Below are 19,286 nucleotides of genomic sequence, written 5' to 3'. Positions count from 1 at the left end.
TTATCTTCCATTAAGTACCATATTTTGGCCATCATTTATTACATTGTACTTAATTTACTGTATGAAACAAGGACATTGAGGGAAAGATGCTAATCCATTGTAGTCAGACTGCATGGCGTGGGTGTGAGTAGTGGGCTACTACTGTACACAGGGTCGATCTCTAGGGAGCAGAGTTAGGCAGGGTAGTAATTCTCTTGTTAGAACCAGCTATAGCAGGCTAACAGTTACCTAGCAACAAGCAACGTGTTTATGTTGTGAACAGGACGGCAGTCAAACTGGTCTGGTGTGGACCTGCCTATGGAGGAGGTGGCAGGTGTTGTCTGAGAGCTGTATTCCATGAGTACAGCTGCTGCCCTGCATAACTAACTCCACAGGTGGGCCCCCGGGCCAGTGGAGCAAGCTTCCGTCTGAAAGGACCGAAAATAATGAAGTGAGGCTGAATCCTCGAGACACAGCTTTTAGCTATGATCTCGGTGTCATCTCTCTTTTGCTCACACACACACACACACACACACACATGTGCACACCCATATGCATGCACACACACACACACACACACACACACACACACACACATTTGCCTCATCAATTATTTCTCAAAAGAGACTTTTAGATAAGCCTCACCCGGAATCAATCCCCTCCCTTGTGTGAGTCTGTGTGGTATTTTTGGACAACAAAAAGCTTTGGACAGTAAAAAAAAACCAACCGCAACTGATCAGAGATCTGTACACCACATCAGAGCTGCTAATAGCTAATCTATCATTAGAAAGAGGATTAGCAATGATAATGTACCACGTCTGTGGCTCTTTCATAAAGGCAGGTGAGACTGAACACATGCTGAAGACATGCTGATGAGTTTTACTGAGGACTATGTGAGGATGCTGTTTGGACTGGACAAATGTGAGCAGAAAGATATTCCAGATTCATCCAGATTTCTCTGCTTGGGCTTTGAAATGTGGGCTTTCATTACGTGTCATACAGATAATTGAAATGTCAGTTGATTACTTTCAAACAGGCGACACCAGCTGTTTCTGTATAGTAGAGAGAAAACCTAGCCTAAATCAGGGATCCAAGACACAGTTTCTTTAAAAAATGTACAAGCACACAAATGTTTATATGCACACAGAAAAGAAAAGGTTTACCACAAATATTTTGATTTATTTTCAAGGACAATCAATTGCCAAAATGGTAAAAGTACATGCTTCAGTCCCCACTGTAGTTTGCATAGTTAGGGAGAGCGATGACATAATAGTTATTACACCTTGAGAAACTGCCTTTATATCTACAAAAAAAGGCAATTCAAGGCAATATGTGTGGTTTATAATAACCAGCTGGGTGTGGAATTGATAGGCTAGTCTTTTGACACAAACTCAAACAATACATGGGTATGCCATACAAAAAGTCTAAGAGTTAATACAAAAGGCACCACTATAATCTGCATTACAACCTTCCTCATTACTCTTGAATGATTTAAATAGGAAAAGGGTAGGGCACTGCAGACATATTGCTGTGAGGCAGGAAGAGTTAGTTAGTGGTGAGCGAGGCCAGTTTCTGTTCAACACCTTATAGAAAGTAAACAGGAACAGTTATAGGAAACCTCTGGAAATGCTCTCTCTATTGGTGACAGTAGAGTTAGTGGTAAATTGACAAGAGTAATATTGCAGCTATTTCTATCAGTCAATAAACATCCAAAAGGTCAACCTCTGTCCAACATATTCCAGTGAGGAACTAAAAATGTGTTGTTTTAGATGCTACTGTGAACAGCTGGTTCAAAGATATTGGTATTTGGCAGAAAAATTATGAACAGTCGACCAGAAGATACATAGAAAGCAGTTTGGTTGTGCTTGCTGCTTGTGCACAATGAAGACAATATCGTGGTAAAGAAACCTTCAAATGGAAAAAAAACTATGGAATAATTGCTGGTTCCTAAAAACACAAGGTAGTTTTAAATCCCAAACACTCATGTTTGCTATTCTCAAACCCTTTAATATAGAATCTACATGAAACCTTGGATACACACAGGTAGATGATCATATACAGTCCAGGTGTTAACCACTGGATGTTTGTACACCACAATAAAAAAAAACATGCAAAAAAACAAAAAATTTAAAAAGGTTTCTTGGCATTTTCTTGTCCTTTGGCTTTTGAAAATACAGACATAAAAATTGTGAATACAAGATGAATCAGAACAAACCTAACAGGATTAAATAGTGTTAACAGTAGTTTCCCGTGCTGAAATATGAAGTTACTGGTGATGATAAAGACTTGACAGCCGGTATCTTAGACAGTATAGTAGAGGATGGCTGATGTTGGGCAGTAATGGTGTCAATGTGGGTTCAGAACCATCACAAACCCAGGATGTAGGGGTGTATGAATGGCTTGAAAATATTTCATCATTGACCATTAGTCAATTTAGCACCCATTCAGACAGCATGTGTTAATCCTGCTGGACAGCACTCAATCTGAATAACTGACATTCAATGAGGATGTTAAGAGGAAAGGCTTAACGGTCTTGATGGCACTTTAAAAAAAATGTGTTTCCTGACTGGACTGACCCTGTAGTGTTAAACTGCTCGTGTGTTCCAGACCTGGTGTTGTTGTTTACATCATGGAGTGTCTGACTGCTTCTTCCAGAGACTTCCTGGTCACCAGCAGTCTCACCACGTCCTCCTTCTTCTTGGTCAGTCTCTTCCGGGCTTGGTCATGGGTCACCATGGTCATGTCCCAGCCGTTCACCTGGGAGGGCGATGGACACACGCCCACACACCAGTAAGACAGAGTTAACAATTCAAATTGTACAATTTCTTGCCTCACATTAAGCAGTCGTTTAATCAAAATGTTTTGAACCACTAACAGGGCTTGAGTTTAACATTCAGTATGACTTGTAGTGAACAGTGCCATCTAGTGGCGGTGCAGCGGTAAAGTCACTGGTTGCAGGACATGCATGTATGTATGTTGGTGTTCATGTATTTCCTAAGGCTTGTTTAATACCTGCATGATTTTGTCTCCCATCATCAAGCCTGCCACTTCTGCTGGTCCCCCCGGCGACACGCGGGTCACGTAGATACCCTGAGGGTGTCACACACACACACACACACACACACACACACACACACACACACACACAAGTTCACACACCCCATCTGAGGCCACTGGAACACCTAACCAAGTAGCTAAAACTGACAAAGAAAGATGTGTTTTGCTCCAGGTTTAAACCAAGTGCACCTCATACATCAGTCTACAACGTCCTTCAGTACGGATTGATTTCACGGTGGGGGAACATGCCCATGTTTGGTCACTAATCAGTCAGCTTCCTGATTGGGTGTGTTCTGTTTGACTTCTGGGGCAGCTGATGTGCGGGGCTTGCCTGTCTTCTCCTGCCCACAGGAGTTTCTCTACAGCTCTCTGAAACATCCTACAGCTCAGGAAGAACTGCTCCAAACAGCTGTGCCTCGTTCACTTAGCTTGACCTTGTTAGCTGGAACCCTACAACTGTCATGGAGTTGGCCTTGGAAGCCACAGTCCATCTCTCCTACCTCCTGCTCTAGAGACTCGTGCTGTGTCCTGTCCAGGCCCTGGGGTTCCTCCCGGGCTTCCTACCTTGTCTGTTTTGTCCTCAGAGAAGGGGTTCTGTCCAGAGTCCTGGTCAATCCCTCCTCCGATACTGAAGCCCAGGATTAGGTGCTCACCTTCGCGCAGCTTGTGTATTTCAATCCGTTGCTGTAACACACAAACACACAAATACAGACTTCAAGAAGTCATGTTTTCCTATTAAGATTTCACCCAAGACAACAAGTGTGGTTGACCGTAAGTGCAAAGGATAGCTTTAAAGATGTTTATGATAGTGCCTGGATGAAACAGCTTACAGCTGCTGATTGATAAAGTTTGATATAAACAGGGCGTTTTGAGGTCATAGCAGCTAGGCTATTGGGCAAGACCATCTCCCTCTATCATAATAATATCAGGGCGGGGCTCCACAAAATAGAATAAGTGGAACAGATTATAAAAGCAAGAATGTGTATGGTAATGTTGCAAATATGCTAGCTAGAAGACTGAAAAACTTCCCTGAAATTTTTGCCGGTTGGGATGTAATTGGGAAGTAACAGTCTATGCGATTAAGAAAAAAGGAATGAACTGATATTAAATCACCGGCTGCACCATGGGCACTATACTGTCAACAGTCATACAAACTCGGGATTTAAACTTATAACCATTGGAAGGTTAGTCGGCGACGCCCTGTTGTATATATGCAGTTCGGTTTCATAGCTTGATGTTTTCTTCCAGCTCAAAAACCAGACTAGCGCTTACCTAACTAGCTCATACTGTTATAGTTGACATATGTTCCCAATGAAGCTGAATGAAGTCTCTCAATGGTAGTCGACACATACAGTTCGTTCAAACATTAGCAACGCAAATCTTCTTAAAATAGTGACGCCTGCTACTGCTACAATAGGACTTCAGAGAAGAGTTAGGCTAGCAGCTAGCCGCTAGCTCAAGCCTACAACATTTTCTACACCCCTGTGCTTACACGCCCCTTTCTTGCCTAGCCTAACGGCTATTGTTTTACATCGTTATAAGAAAAGAAAAAGCTTAGTGAGGTTGTTGTAACATGTTACAGCTTAAATCGCGATTGACATTTAAGACAGTTTAAGGACATAGCCATTAGATCTCTTTAGCTGGCTTTAAGTGGGCTTCCCATCGCTGGATAGTTCAGACAGTAACCAGACTTCCAAACTTACCACAACTGCCGTCACTGGCTGTCCTGGAATGAACGACATTGTCTCGGAGAAACCTGGGTTCTGAATCTTGCTGCCGGATTTGTACAGTGTACTAATCGGAAATGCTAGTTCTACTAGGAGTAACAAACTTCCTTTGTTAACGCATGAGTAACATGATGATTCCTGACATGTAGAAAGCTTAATGATGTCATTCCGCCATTCCAAAAACAGTGGGTTAGAGTGTTTTGAGTGACGGCTTAGCATGGATGGGTGGAGTTACCGAGAATGCAGCGAAAGAACCGTTGTAACATAGAAGATCCGCCAGGCTACGCTACCGGTACTTACAAAACGATCACTCCCTTAGACTCGTCATCGATGCCAAAGTCCTGCAACACGGAAGGGGTTATATGTCTATGGGTGTAGCCCACAGATAAAGATGTAGCCACTAGCCAGCCAGGGTAACTGCAGACAATGTCTAATATAGGCTCTGTTAACTGCTTGTAAACAGAGTGAGTATATCAGATTTAGACCCATGTGGGTTCAACCAAGTCAACCAAGAGAAAGTAGATTGTGTAGATAAATAAGTAATGAAATTGAGTGTAGGTGACCATTCATGCTAATTTTAGGAATGTTGACTATAAAATGAAATCAGTTGATTTGTCTTGTTCTTCTTACATTTTGCCATTTATTTAGCAAAAGACCAATAACCATTTCTATTACATATGTTACAGAAAATCCATCCATTTCACAACAGACTGAGCTGGGAGCTTCCTGCCATGCTGGCCCTGGCGTACAGAGATATGGCCCAGACCACGTCAGGGGACAAAGGGCATAGCACCCTCTACCGTAAACCTATGGGAAAGTCTGATTTCCTAAACTGGATAGTTTATCATGGACCACTTGGTGGCAATAGTACTCTACAATGATTTCCACTGGCTAAAGTGCATCGTGACAACAATCTGGTCTGGGCAGAGATGGCACCACAGGTCCAAAAGGGGTGGGGCAAAATCTGGGACATATTGGGGGCCTTTCTTCAGGGCCTGTCTATTTTTTAATGAACAAGTCAACTTCTGTGTCCTATTTGTATTCCTTGTTGATTGACAATGGATAATTGTAAACATTCACATACATTTGAGTAACTTATTAGACACTTACACACAAGGCATGTTAAAAGTATAGTTACAGTACATGACTGTACAGTACATACTTAATTTATGGTTGGATTTTTTTCTCTTTGGGTCATGTGATTCTACTAGGTCATGTGATTCTAATTCTCGCTAGCTAATAACGTCATGTAAGTTAGCTTTCTAGTTAACATGTAGTGGCTAAAAATGCATACTACTCTGCATGATTGTGATAGGGACACGTTGAGGAGTTTGACATAGTTACCTTGTTTCTTTCCAATAAACGCAACGTTTTCAGTGACCATCTGCATTGACTCGTTTTGTAACCTTTGTGCTGTCTTCGGGTCATTGTGATCCACAGCCATGTTGTGACAACTTTAACTAATAAAAATATAGTGAATCCAGCCACAGTACCCAGGAGGCTCCTTCCACCTCACCTTCACTGGCTCCAACACAACCCTGACACACACCCTCACAGCTGTCAATCACTCTGCCAACTTCCTGTTTCCTGCTGCAGACCACGCCCACCAAGGAAACTACAGCTGTGTTTATGAAGTCTCCGTTTTCTCTCATAAATTCACCTCTGAGAGTGAGCTCCTCTCTCTCAGTGTTGCAGGTTAGTGAGAATGGTGTTTAAATCCACAACCTGCAACTTTTAAGTCCATCAAAAAGGCTGCCTTTAAACATTTGTGGGGGCTGATCTTGAGTTAACCTAACTGCCAGTCATTTGAGTCCTGTGGTGATCTGCAGGTAGACACCTCCAGAATGTGTCAGTAGCAGTCACCTTGGTCACTGCTCATCTCCACACTCTAAAAACAAGTAGCAGCACATTAGACTGGAGATGGAAGTTACAGGATGTGTCTTTACCTTGGTAGTTGACATCCTGATCTGATGATGATCACTCTCTTCATCCGCTGTGTTTCTGTTCCAGCCAATCATCTGCCAGCTTTCATCATCAGAGTGGTGGTGTTGCTGACTCTGCTGACGTCCAACACTGCCCTCTATCTGTACTTTAAGGTACTGTCGTTTGTTCATGTCACATTTCATTTGTTTTTTTCCCTTTTCCTGAGTCTCTTGTGTTGTGTCTCTCCAGACGCCCAGGAAGCCTCTGCAGAGAGGGGGAGCATGGAGCTGGTGTCCCTGCATTCCAGTGCTGAAGCTGGGCCAGGAGAGGAGAGAGCAGCCCAGAGGATGGAGCAGGAGGAGAGTGCTGTCTAGATGCTGATCTGAGGTCAGTCATGGAGTCCCTGCCAATGGTGACTGACAGCACTGGGAGAAGCTGGTCTGATCCTGGATCTGGGTCTTTGGACCAGTTCCACCAGGATTACTTAAATATCGGCATCATTGAGTGTTAATCACAGTTTTATCTTTTCTTGTTGTTATATTAGCTAGAATAACTGTTAATGGTAACTTTTCTATAGCACATATTTGTTTCAGCATGGTTGCTTCATTATTAATGTTTACATGAATAACTTAGTATCTGTAATAGGATTGATAGTGTTTTTCTCTTGTTTTTTTCAAAGATTATTTGTACTTCAATTTGAATTTATTTTGTAAACACAAAAAAAGATTTTGAAAAGCTGAAAGAAAAATGTATTAAAAAGTTTCTAAACAAAAGTTTGCATCATTGAGTACTTCATGAGGACTCTATACACAGTCTTGCTAAAAAGATGACCAGAGTGTTGTTATGGGCTCAAATAAACAGTCATTGCAATGTTTGTAGGAAGGGAATCCAAAAATCAATAAAAACAATAATAAATAAACTAATAAAATTAATAAAACCCGTCTGAGATCAAATTAGTTAAATGCTTTGGTGAAAAAGGTTTAAGCTGTCTTTTGACAATATCTAGCGTGTTTGCTTCCCTAATATTTATGGGTAATGTGTTCCATAGTTTGGGGGCATAATTGACAAAGGCCGCATCACCAATCTCCTTATGACTGTATAGGTGACCATTCATGCTAATTTTAGGAATGTTGACCATAACATGAAATCAGTTGATTTGTCTTGTTCTTCTTACATTTAGCCTTTTATTTAAAAAAAGACCAATAACAATTTCTATTACCTATGTTACAGAAAATCACAACACATGGAAATACCTTCCTGTCTGAGGTGTTTCCTTCCTGTCTGAGGCGGTCACTTCCTGTCTGAGATGTTTCATTCCTGTCTGAGGTGTTTCCTTCCTGTCTGAGGCGGTCACTTCCTGTCTGAGATGTTTCATTCCTATCTGAGGTGTTTCCTTCCTGTCTGAGGCGGTCACTTCCTGTCTGAGATGTTTCATTCCTGTCTGAGGTGTTTCCTTCCTGTCTGAGGCAGTCACTTCCTGTCTGAGATGTTTCATTCCTGTCTGAGGTGTTTCCTTCCTGTCTGAGGCGGTCACTTCCTGTCTGAGATGTTTCATTCCTGTCTGAGGTGTTTCCTTCCTGTCTGAGGCAGTCACTTCCTGCCTGAGGCGTTTTCTGTGTGTCCAGCAGCTCTGTCACAGGTGCTGGTAAAGCAGCAGCGTTGCCAGGGTGACCAGACAAACCCCTGACGTGCTGACCGCCCAGTCTATGGTCTGTTGGAACCTTCGGCCACGCCTCCTTAGAATCCCAGACCGGCGGAACCTTCCGGAACTTCCGACTTCTCTCCTGACCGTGTCATCTTGTGTCCCGTTCCCATTGGCCGCAGTTTGACTGACAGGTGTTGTCCCCGCCCTCTCTGCCATTGTGAGGTCACTAGTGTTCTGGTTGCTGGGAAGTCGATCTGAAGATTGAAATATTATTCCCTGGTCAACTATTGGTGGTAATTTCATCCACGAGCTGTCATTAGAGATACTTAAAAATAAAGTTATCAGCAATCAAATTTAAAAGACAACATTAGAAATACTGGGCAGAGGAATCTTTTAACAGTCTTTCGACTTCATTTGAAATGTCATTAAAAATTGTTATATAATTGACATTATAGAGAGTAGGACAATGACCAGTGTGATTGTGATGAGATGATTGTGACAATCCTGCCACCTTGTGGTATAAGTGAGTAAATGAATGACATGTTCATGACATTGCTAATAAGTGACTTACATTAGAGGCTAAAACTACGGCCTTGCCAACATCATTTGAGGCTGACAACATGAGGCCAACATTATTAGAGGCTGACAACACGAGGCCAACATCATTAGAGGCTGACAACACGAGGCCAACATCATTAGAGGCTGACAACATGAGGCCAACATCATTAGAGACTGACACCATTATAAGCCAACAACATTAGAGACTGACACCATTCTGACACCAAACCGAATTCTTATTCTGATTCTAATTGGAGGCCATAAACATTAGATGCTAATATTAATAACTTACCAACAACAGTTTGCATGAGGCCTCCAATCAGAGCGATGAGGGCTGAGACTCCAGACGCACAAGCCTGTCGACCAAAACCAGGAAGAACATTAGAGGACTTCACATGCAAGAAGAACAGAAGAGCCCAATGAAGTGACTAATGCAGAGGGGGAGGGAGGCAGGGGGATAGGAGGGTAGGAGGGGGAGGGAGGCAGGGGGATAGGAGGGTAGGAGGGGGAGGGAGGCAGGGGGATAGGAGGGTAGGAGGGGGAGGGAGGCAGGGGGATAGGAGGGTAGGAGGGGGAGGGAGGGGGATAGGAGGGTAGGAGGGGGAGGGAGGCAGGGGGATAGGAGGGTAGGAGGGGGAGGGAGGCAGGGGGATAGGAGGGTAGGAGGGGGAGCAAGGCATGGGGGGCAGAAGGGGCGGGGAGGGAGAGGCAGGCGGGCAGGAGGCAGGGGGCGGGGAGGGAGAGGCAGGAGGGCAGAAGGGGCGGGGAGGGAGAGACAGGGGGGTAGGAGGCAGGGAGGCAGGGGGGCAGGGAGGATAGCTACTAATGAGCGCTGGATGGGGTCCTGAGTCAGCGATATCCAGGCTCGTCCCATCTGGAGAGCCAGCAGGAGCAGGGAGCAGGGCAGCACCTCCTCCTCCTCCTCTTCCTCCCGCACACATCTGAAGAGACACGCCACACACTCACACACACGTACCACACACTGTACACAAACACAGCAGTCAACTGCACTTAATACACATTCAATACACACTATTTACACTATACCTCTACACACACACACACACTCTACACACAAACCGTGAAGCTCCATTATTGTCTCCAGCCTGAGGTGTAGGATATCTATAGTGTCATTACAGACTGATAACATCGTATTAAACAGCCTTCCCCAACTCACATCACTAACCATGCCCGTCTGCAGTCTTAGGAGGTGAAATTAAGACCTTTAATTTCATTAAAACCATTCTGTTTTATGATAAAAGAGAGAGAGAGAGAGAGAGAGAGAGAGAGAGAGGGAGGGAGGGGGAGAGAGAGAGAGAGAGAGGGGTTACCTTAGCAGCAGCTTCACCACCACAGCCTCCTGGTCATCCTGCTGAGACACGTTCAGCTGCCTCTGGAGCTGGGATGGAACAGCATGACCCTCCAGCACCACCACGGCCAGATTATAAAACCCCTGAGGAGGGGGGGGGAGGAGGAGGAGGAGGAGGAGGAGGAGGGAGGATGGGGGGAGGAGGAGGAGGGGGGAGGAGGAGGAGGGGGGAAGGAGGGGGGGGAGGAGGAGGAGGAGGGGGAGGAGGGGGAGGAGGGGGGGGCGGAGGAGGAGGAGGGAGGAGGAGGAGGGGGAGGAGGAGGAGTAGGAGGAGGGGGAGGAGGAGGAGGGGGGAGGAGGAGGAGGAGGGGGGAGGGGGAGGAGGGGGGAGGAGGAGGAGGAGGGGGGAGGAGGAGGGAGGAGGAGGAGGAGGGGGGGGAGGAAGAGGAGAACCATGAGTGTGACGGAGGACTCCTGAGTGCTGGGTCCTAAACAGCACTGTGTATTATAGAAATGAACTGTCTGAGAGGGTCAACTAGTGTAAATATAGAAGAGGGAGACAGAGAGAGGGAAGAGAGAGAGAGATAGACAGAGACAGAGAGAGGGAAGAGAGAGAGAGACAGAGTGAGGGAAGCGAGAGAGAGAGAGAGAGATAGACAGAGACAGAGAGAGGGAAGAGAGAGGGAGACTGACCTGGGAGCTGCCTGCCAAGCCGGCCCTGGCGTACAGAGATATGGCCTGGACCACGTCAGGGGTCATGACCCCGGGCCCACCATGGTAGAACAAGTCTCCCATCTTTAGCAGGCCTGAGAGAGAGAGACATAGACATATATAGACAGAGAGAGAGAGACAGAGACAGAGAGAAAGAGAGAAAGAGGGAGAGAGACATATATAGAATGCTTGATTAGAGTTTCCCATTTGCTAATGTTGAACAGCAGTACGTGTGGAGGAGCAGTTAGTCACCAGATGGGTGGGGGTTGTGGTTCAGGGTGGAGTAGTTGTGGTACCTCCACTGGCAGTCATACTTCTCCCCCAGTCCCTGCACAGAGGGTTGTGACAGCTACATGATGAACGTCATACATATCAGTGGTCTTCAACATGTCCTGCATGTTCTAGATGTTTCCCTGCTCCAACACACATGATTCAAATGAATGGGTCGTTATCAGGCTTCTGCTGAGCTGGATAATGACTCATTTGATTCAGGTGTGCTGGAGCTCGTGTGCTAGTCTGGTTTGACCCGGTCTGACCTGAGGAACAGCCAACTCACCTCACACAGGTAAGCAGCATTGTTTTGAGCTACGCCCAAACCAGTTTCAGCAGCGAGAACATATTTCACCAGAGCCTCAGCCCTTAGAACAGAGACACACAATCACACATATATATACACACTCACACAATCACAATACATGCAAAGCCATCCATGCATACACACAATACTCACAAACAATCGTCACAATGCAAGTAAGCAAGCACACAGCCACAGCCACATCAGATTAAAAATCAGTCAAACAGAAGGAAAGGAGATGATTTGAATTGTAGTTTCTCACATGGAGCCCTGCAGGTAGGCCTGGAGCGCAGCTTGGACTACATATCCCAGAAAGCCGTTCTGCTCACAGCCCCTCTTCAGCATGCTGCGAGAGAAGCATTAGTAAATTACATATGTCTTTCCGTGGGAGATTAGCACTGATTCACCTCGTTAAATCTGGTAGCTCAAGCACAAACTAAACACACTTAGTCTCAAGACCTGCAGTTGGTTTAAAAGCCCAGAAGATTATTGTGTGTACAGTGTGTTTATTATTATGGTTCTGGAACAGGGTCGTTCCTGACCCGGACTGGCGTCCTATCAGGGGCCTCACACTTAGCTACCGAAACACTGACAGAGAGGTGTATTTATAGACGTGCAACTGCCAGGTGAGGTTTTCTGAATCAGGCCTCGTCATTGTCTGAGGCGGACTCGCCTTGCTGTGGGCTAACATTTAGAGGAGCAAATAGGAATGTGAGAGAGAGAGAGAGAGAGAGAGAGAGAAACAGTCCTTCCTTGCTGCGGGGTAACGTTTAGAGGACCGATGATTAGGGTCTTACAGAGGACGGGGGAGAGAGAGAGAGCGGGGAGAGAGGTGGGGTGAGAGAAAGAGAGGGGGGGAGAGAGAGAGAGAGAGAGTGGGGGAGAGAGAGAGGGGAGGAGAGAAAGAGAGAGAGAGCGGGGAGGAGAGAGAGAGAGACAGTGGGGGAGAAAGACAGGTGGGGGTACTTACATCACGGCCCTCTCCTCGTCCCTGGATACGCCAGGCAGGTGTCCTGTGGACAGGTACCACGCTGCTTGGACCGCCGCCTCCACGTGACCGAACGCCGAAGCGTTCAGGAAGAAGAGGAACGCCGCCGTCTTTAAGTCAACAACAACAAAAACCTCGCTAACGTTACACAACGACAATACACGACATCACTTTCAACATGCCAGTCATATGAGTTACCTCGTTCCTCTGCGGGCTGCCTGGCAGCTGACCGCTCAGGTGGTAGATGCCCAGGTTGTGCATGGCGTTGGCACTCCCGCTGTGCGCCGCCTGCTGGAAGTAGCGAGCGGCAGAGCTGTGGTTCCTCAGCACCGTGCCATGGTACCAGCCCAGCCCGTTCAGGGCCTCAGCAGAACCCTGGGGAGGGCAGCACACCAAATCCTAGTACATTGAGTCATTTAGCAGACGCTCTTATCCAGAGCGAGTTACAATAAGTACAGGGACATTCCCCCCCGAGGCAAGTAGGGTGAAGTGCCTTGCCGTAGATAAACACGTCGTCATTTGGCTCAGCAGGGAATCCAACTGGCGACCTTCATATTACTAGCCCTATTCCCCACCGCTCAGCCACCTGACTCCCTAATACTAGGCGGTACACTTTCACTGTAGTACAGTACACTTTACTTGTATAGTCAAAATAGAGTGAAAGTAAAGTTACTTTTGTTTAGCGCTAGAACCGGGACTGATCTTTGATGTTATGCTGTATTTCTTTTCAGTTTTCAGTCTTATTAGATGTGAAACTGTGTGGGGGGGCAGGGGGGAGGGGGGGGGGTGTTAAATGTTTTGTTACCATGGCAGCGGCTTTCTCCATCAGTTGAAGACCCAGAGTTTTGTTCCTTTTCACTCCTTGTCCCTGCATGAGCCACAATCAAACACACACATGTTCACATGCACACACACACACACACAGTTAAAACGTCAGTAGTTCAGTAAAGTGCATGTGTGGTAGGGTTGGGTCCAGTCTGACCTTCAGCAGGATGACAGAGTAGTCATACATGGATGAGGGGTCCTTCATTTCCAGGGCGCTCCTCCTGTACCAGAGCAGGGCTCTCGCTACATCCTTTGTGGCACCATTTCGTCCAAATAAAATCTTGGCCAAGAATTTCTGCAGAAAGTCAACAGCACATTTCTAAATTGATGTTATGTTGCCAGAACAGGAATATATTTTTTATAAAATATATTATTAATATTAGAATATTATTAGAATATTATATCTGTAATTTAACCTGAGATTCCACATCTCCCCTCTCAGCTTTGAACTGGAGAAACTGGAAGGGGTCTCCTGATTGGTGGGTCAGCCTGTCAATCTCTTCCTGGATGCTCAGATGCACATGCTCGGTGATGTATTGCTGTGAGAGCAGAACAGAACGGCCGTCAACAGGTGTGGAAGCCAAACACCCTCCACAACAGGTGTGGAAGCCAAACACCCTCCGCGACGTCCCACCAACACCTCTCACGTGAATGGTCCTGTAAGGGGGTTTACTCGTGTTTTCAGCTTTTTGATTTATACTTCTTATTTGTTTATATTGTTGTGTTTGTAACTATGAAGATGCTGCAGCCTTGACTTGGCCATGACGCTACCTACCATGACGAAAAATAAATCTGTAAAGTGTGTGTGTTTGTGTGTGTGCGTAATGAGTGTGTGTGTGTGTGTGCGTAACACCTCTGACTCCAGAGCCCTGCCCTGGTCCAGTACAGTCTGAGCCGCGGCGTTGGAGTAGTAGGAGCAGGCCGCGCCCAGGTCCCTGGGGAAGCCGTCCAAGCCCTGGCTGTGCTTGTAGCCCAGGTGCATGAGACACAGACGCTCGTCTCCTGAAGCCCCCATCAGGCCTAACACCTGAGCCTGGGGGTCAAAGGTCATACAGAGGTCATACAGAGGTCAAATCAGAGGATGTAGATGCCTCAGAGCTCACAAGGCACCTCTGTTACTGGATACGTTCGGTTTTATACGTTTAATCAGTTGTTGTCTCGCTATATTCACTCTTGTCACAAAATTAATTTTTATTGTCGGTGAAATCTGCTTTTGTCGGCCTTTCCCAAGGGCCTTGCTAGATTAACAAAAGAAACGGTTGTTTGGACAGAACTCTAGCGACTGTTTATGTTAGCAAACTGTGTTCCTTTGCTGTCTGTCTGAGCAGAGGGCCTCAAGGGCCGGGTACCTGCAGGGGGTGCCCGGCCCCGCCCAGCCCAGACAGGAGCAGGGCGGCCAGGAGGAGGGAGGCCTGGTGGTGGCCTGAGCAGGAGGACACCTGGAGGAGCGTCAACAGGGAGGAGGGGGTGTCTGGGTGAGAGCGCCACCTAGCAGACAGCTGGGTCACTACATGCTCAAACAGCTTCCTGCCCAGACTCCTAGTCCAGGACCCTGCAGACACATGAGACACACATGTACTGTAACTAACATGTATGTGCATTTAACATGTAATCACTGGCCTGTAGGTAAGACGTTATTGTTGGGTACAGTGAGGTACTGTAAAACCTTCTGACTGTGGAGTTCTGCACCAGTTGAGGTACCTGTAAGCAGGTTGTTGTGATGAGAGGAGAGGAATCTCATGAAGTCTCTGTGTTCCTTCTGTGTCTCCCACTCCCAGGTCTGTAAACAGACCTTCTGTCCAAACCGGTTCCACAATCCAACAAAGTACAAGGGGCAGGAAGCTGTGAAACACACAAACGTTCTTAGAGGGAGATGATGACCCACAGGGGAGTTGCTGAGCCAGGGCCAGACCGGGGGCTGGGCAGGTACCAGAGAGCGTCATGCCCACGGCCAGACCGGGGGCTGGGCAGGTACCAGAGAGCGTCATGCCCACGGCCAGACCGGGGGCTGGGCAGGTACCAGAGAGCGTCATGCCCACGGCCAGACCGGGGGCTGGGCAGGTACCAGAGAGCGTCATGCCCACGGCCAGACCGGGGGCTGGGCAGGTACCAGAGAGCGTCATGCCCACGGCCGTACCCCAGCCTGGGTCAGGGTTTTTCCTGCTCGAGTGTTTCCTTGTGTCTCATTCTGTGTGTTCAGTGTTAGTGGCTCCACCTGTGTCTTGTAAAGTCAGGTTTTTAGAGAGTCATGCCTCCTCACCCGTCATGAACATGTCGTCTGTCAGATGGTGGAGGAGAGCAGTGGTGAATCCTCGGGTGTGCTCGCACTTCCTGTGAGTGCGGTCCAGAGCCAGTGATGTCTGACACAGAGGGTTGACCACCTGCAACGACAACACCTGCTGTCGTAACACCTGGCTGAGCCCTCCAACTCACCTGTACAGGTGAACACACTGTCACCACCACCATTTATTGTATTTCATTCATTGTTTAGTTGTGGGTGAATGGCATGTTTGGTTTAAGTATCTTATACAAAGACAACATGATTACTCTAAATGATCAATATTAGAGTTGGGTGCATTATGTACTGCACCTTGTCAATCCCAATACGGTAGTATTTGATTGGTCCAAAGTAGCCTGTGATACCAGGGATATACATGCTTCCTCCAATCACAAAGTATCCACTGGTGTCATTATAATGGATGCTACTGTTGAAACTGAAAATACATTAAAAAAGTTACAATTAAAAGTCCATAAATAGCACAAGCTTGTTACAATGTACTCACCCCCCTCCCAAAAATAAATATATATATATGTATTATTAATAACTTACTCATAAACGTGTGTGTGGCTTTTTATTTCCCCTGCTGTGGACACTGCTGTAACTTCCACAGTCACCTGAGGTCACAGAACACAGTTTGAGCTCACCAACGACAACAGCTAGTGGATGTGGTGTGGATGTGGTGTGGATGTGTTGTGTGGATGTGGTGTGGATGTGGATGTGTGGATGTGGTGTGGATGTGGTGTGGATGTGGTGTGGATGTGGTGTGGATGTGGTGTGTGGATGTGGATGTGTGGATGTGGTGTGGATGTGGTGTGGATGGGTGGTACCTTGGAGTCTTGGATGTGGAAGTCCAGTCTAGTCCAGGTTCTGAGAGGCAGAGCTGTGTGGGAGCTGAAAGCCTTGTCTTCTCCCCGAGCCAAGCGGACCTGGACCACTATGTTCCCTGAGCAGCACATCACAACAACTCATACATGAACCAACGTGTGCAGGCACAGGAGAAAAATAGGCCCAGCCAGAACTTTGACTTATGCATCTACATGCTAACAGTGCTTAAAGGGGCCCCACACCCAGCCAGGTACACACCCAGGCAGGTACAGACCCAGCCAGGTACAGACCCAGCCAGGTACACACCCAGGCAGGTACAGACCCAGCCAGGTACAGACCCAGCCAGGCACACACCCAGGCAGGTACAGACCCAGCCAGGTACAGACCCAGCCAGGTACACATCCAGGCAGGTACAGACCCAGCCAGGTACAGACCCAGCCAGGTACACACCCATACAAGCCTCACCTGTGCTGGAGAGCTGGATAAGAGGGGACTGGTACATGTTGTTGCTGTCCACATGATGGATGATGCCACACAGCTTCAGGAGACACCCCCTCAGCAGGTACACCCACACTGACATCGTCGCCCTGGAAACAGCGACGGATGGATTAACTACCTGGGAATGAGGTTGAGTTGACCGCCGTCAGCTTTTCAAAGCCGCTCTCCAGGAGGCCTGGCAGTGTGTGTGTGTCTGTGTGTGTCAGTGTGTGTGTGTGTCTGTGTGTGTCAGTGTGTGTGTGTGTCTGTGTGTGTTTGTGTGAGTGTGTGTGTATGTGATGCTTGGCTGAAGTGAGAAATGGAAGTGAGGTGAGCTGTGACCGCTGAAACAGACACCTCACAGACACGTCCCCTAACGGAACACTCTGGAGAGGCAGCTCTGACAGAGAAGGATAACATGTTCATTTCCCAGACACTTTCCTCCTTTCCTCAACAGCCTTGTATAGTACATTTTGGGGATTTGAACCTGCAACCTCTTTATCTGCAGTCAACTGAGCTACCCTCTGGTGTTGAGGTGGAGACTGGTAAACAAAGCCCTAACCCTATAACTTAGTCATCAGCAGTCTTCCTCCTCTGAGTAACTTTAGAAGCATCATCTTGGTAAGAGACACCAGAGGTGTTAAGGTTCATGGACAGGTATGCTGTGAGGTGTTAAGGTTCATGGACAGGTATGCTGTGAGGTGTTAAGATTCATGGACAGGTATGCTGTGAGGTGTTAAGGTTCATGGACGGGTATGCTGTGAGGTGTTAAAGTTCATGGACAGGTATGCTGTGAGGTGTTAAGGTTCATGGACAGGTATGCTGTGAGGTGTTAAGGTTCATGGACAGGTATGCTGTGAGGTGTTAAGGTTCATGGACAGGTATGCTGTGAGGTGTTAAGGTTCATGGACGGGTATGCTGTGAGGTGTTAAGGTTCATGGACAGGTATGCTGTGAGGTGTTAAGGTTCATGGACAGGTATGCTGTGAGGTGTTAAGGTTCATGGACAGGTATGCTGTGAGGCGCCCCCCTCACCTGGGTCGCTCCACGGCTCGGAGGCGCTCTCTCTCCAGCCCGGGGTTAGAGAACGGGACAAACGTGCGCACCACTCCGAAATTCTCGCCTGTGCTTGCCAGAGGGAACTTCAGCATGTCCACTGTGGCTGGAAATCAAAACAAAACAACAGCCTCTGACATCACTGGTCCTGGTTCCAGACTTTAGGACTGCTGGTGGGGGAGGGCAGGGCAGCTATTCATCCTTGCCTAGCCCAATCAATACCCCGTGCTCTATAATTAATGTATTCTGTGACGCAATTAACGATGTAACTCAAGGTTTAATAACCCTTAGGGGGAGACAGACTGCTTCATCACAGATAACACACAGAATCGACTGGAGCTGAAATCCGATGTAGAACGATCCACGTCAGACCCCAGATGACTTCCTCTGTACGTTCTACAGACACTGTTTGTTTTGTGCGTCGCTCTAAGTATGTGTCTGCGAAAAGAATCACATATCAAACGTAGAGCTGACCTGACTCATGTGGACACTGGTAGTGTCTGGCTCTCTCCAGCCTCCAGAGCAGCTCAGCGCCCCAGGAGGGAGTCCTCGTGTGGGGCATGGTGGGCGGGTCTGAGGGGGGTAAGACCGGGAGCTCCCTGGAGGTCCTCTCCAGCGAAGAGGAGCCCTGCTAGGGAGACGTGGAGCAGGTTAGGGGATGGTGTTGACATGGCCCACCTTACACACACACACACACACACACACATAGTTACACACACGTACACACATATCTAAACAAGGTGATTGATAGGTATTACCTAATAAACCTGTCGACTATTTGCACAATTTTACCAAAGAAATTTAATATTTGGTAAGCGGAACAGTGTGTATATACCCACACTATATGCTTTATCAACTACAGACATTTTTTTATGTCAAATCTTGCGTCTAACAGTGTTGATATTTGAAAACATGGCAATCGCAGGGTACTGTGGGCTACTGCACCAAACCCAACTGAGGTATTCAAATTATTCACAGGAAACTGAAGTATTGGACTACACATTAGCCTAAGTTACAATTCACACTACAGTAATCAGATATTTCCTTACCAGTGACAGTGAGACAGCGGCGAAGGCATATTTTAAAAGTGTTAAAACGAGAATATGTGTCATCTTCTGACGAGTCCGGGACGTTTGTGTTGTAATCACCTGTTAGGTAATTACGCGTGACGTAACCTGTCACCGAACTAGTATCACTGGTGTTGCAACTAAAGTAGCTTACAGTTTTCCGAGGCAAGTTCTCCTTTTGTTCTGCAGTGTTCTATGGGTGCACTTCATCATCTCACTTTCCACCGGCTTGCCTTTGTTGGAACTGTCGAAAGATATTTTACATGAACTTCCTTCCAAGGATAT

At 47.0% G+C, this 19,286-nt stretch overlaps 2 protein-coding genes and 1 long non-coding RNA gene across 3 annotated transcripts; 1 reads left to right on the top strand and 2 right to left on the bottom strand.

The window, feature by feature from the left end:
- Positions 1 to 1,137: 1,137 nt before the first annotated feature.
- tax1bp3 (Tax1 (human T-cell leukemia virus type I) binding protein 3) lies at positions 1,138 to 4,965 on the bottom strand. The gene is made up of 4 exons (XM_084676124.1): positions 4,740 to 4,965; positions 3,601 to 3,720; positions 2,992 to 3,069; positions 1,138 to 2,736 (listed from the first exon to the last, which is right to left on the bottom strand). Exons 1-4 carry the CDS (start codon positions 4,776 to 4,778, stop codon positions 2,602 to 2,604), a joined length of 372 nt encoding a protein of 123 aa, XP_084532250.1. The 5' UTR covers positions 4,779 to 4,965; the 3' UTR covers positions 1,138 to 2,601.
- Positions 4,966 to 5,135: 170 nt separating this feature from the next.
- LOC146254273 (uncharacterized) lies at positions 5,136 to 7,158 on the top strand. The gene is made up of 3 exons (XR_014731492.1): positions 5,136 to 5,227; positions 5,450 to 6,859; positions 6,936 to 7,158. It is a non-coding gene; the product is annotated as an uncharacterized LOC146254273 (long non-coding RNA).
- Positions 7,159 to 7,490: 332 nt separating this feature from the next.
- Positions 7,491 to 19,144, bottom strand: LOC146254272 (protein sel-1 homolog 3). Its single transcript, XM_084676123.1, has 24 exons — positions 18,984 to 19,144; positions 18,409 to 18,565; positions 17,914 to 18,040; positions 16,868 to 16,989; positions 16,405 to 16,520; positions 16,127 to 16,191; positions 15,887 to 16,010; positions 15,557 to 15,677; positions 14,998 to 15,138; positions 14,646 to 14,848; positions 14,150 to 14,329; positions 13,713 to 13,835; positions 13,454 to 13,591; positions 13,277 to 13,339; positions 12,670 to 12,846; positions 12,454 to 12,581; positions 11,746 to 11,829; positions 11,466 to 11,547; positions 11,162 to 11,237; positions 10,892 to 11,004; positions 10,221 to 10,342; positions 9,713 to 9,830; positions 9,182 to 9,245; positions 7,491 to 8,585 (listed from the first exon to the last, which is right to left on the bottom strand). The coding sequence occupies exons 1-24, from the start codon at positions 19,044 to 19,046 to the stop codon at positions 8,320 to 8,322; spliced, it is 2,973 nt and encodes a 990-aa protein (XP_084532249.1). The 5' UTR covers positions 19,047 to 19,144; the 3' UTR covers positions 7,491 to 8,319.
- Positions 19,145 to 19,286: the final 142 nt, after the last annotated feature.

This window comes from Hypomesus nipponensis, chromosome 16 (genome assembly GCF_054491055.1).
Source record: "Hypomesus nipponensis isolate SF chromosome 16, ASM5449105v1, whole genome shotgun sequence".
Taxonomy (NCBI): domain Eukaryota; kingdom Metazoa; phylum Chordata; class Actinopteri; order Osmeriformes; family Osmeridae; genus Hypomesus; species Hypomesus nipponensis.
The sequence above is the reverse complement of the archived record's forward strand: the minus strand, read 5'-3'. Positions and strand labels throughout refer to the sequence as shown.

Bases quoted from the DNA above. Each gene is read 5' to 3' on its own strand.
- tax1bp3 (XM_084676124.1), bottom strand. From the start codon at position 4,778: ATGTCGTTCATTCCAGGACAGCCAGTGACGGCAGTTGTG. The intron at 3,070-3,600 runs GTAGGAAGCCCG...TGACACCCTCAG, and splicing joins CTGAGGACAAAACAGACAAG to GGTATCTACGTGACCCGCGT. The intron at 2,737-2,991 runs GTATTAAACAAG...TCGCCCTCCCAG, and splicing joins TGGGAGACAAAATCATGCAG to GTGAACGGCTGGGACATGAC.
- LOC146254272 (XM_084676123.1), bottom strand. From the start codon at position 19,046: ATGACACATATTCTCGTTTTAACACTTTTAAAATATGCCTTCGCCGCT. The intron at 13,592-13,712 runs GTTAAATTACAG...GACTTTCTGCAG, and splicing joins GGGGAGATGTGGAATCTCAG to AAATTCTTGGCCAAGATTTT. The intron at 13,340-13,453 runs GTCAGACTGGAC...TGGCTCATGCAG, and splicing joins ACTCTGTCATCCTGCTGAAG to GGACAAGGAGTGAAAAGGAA.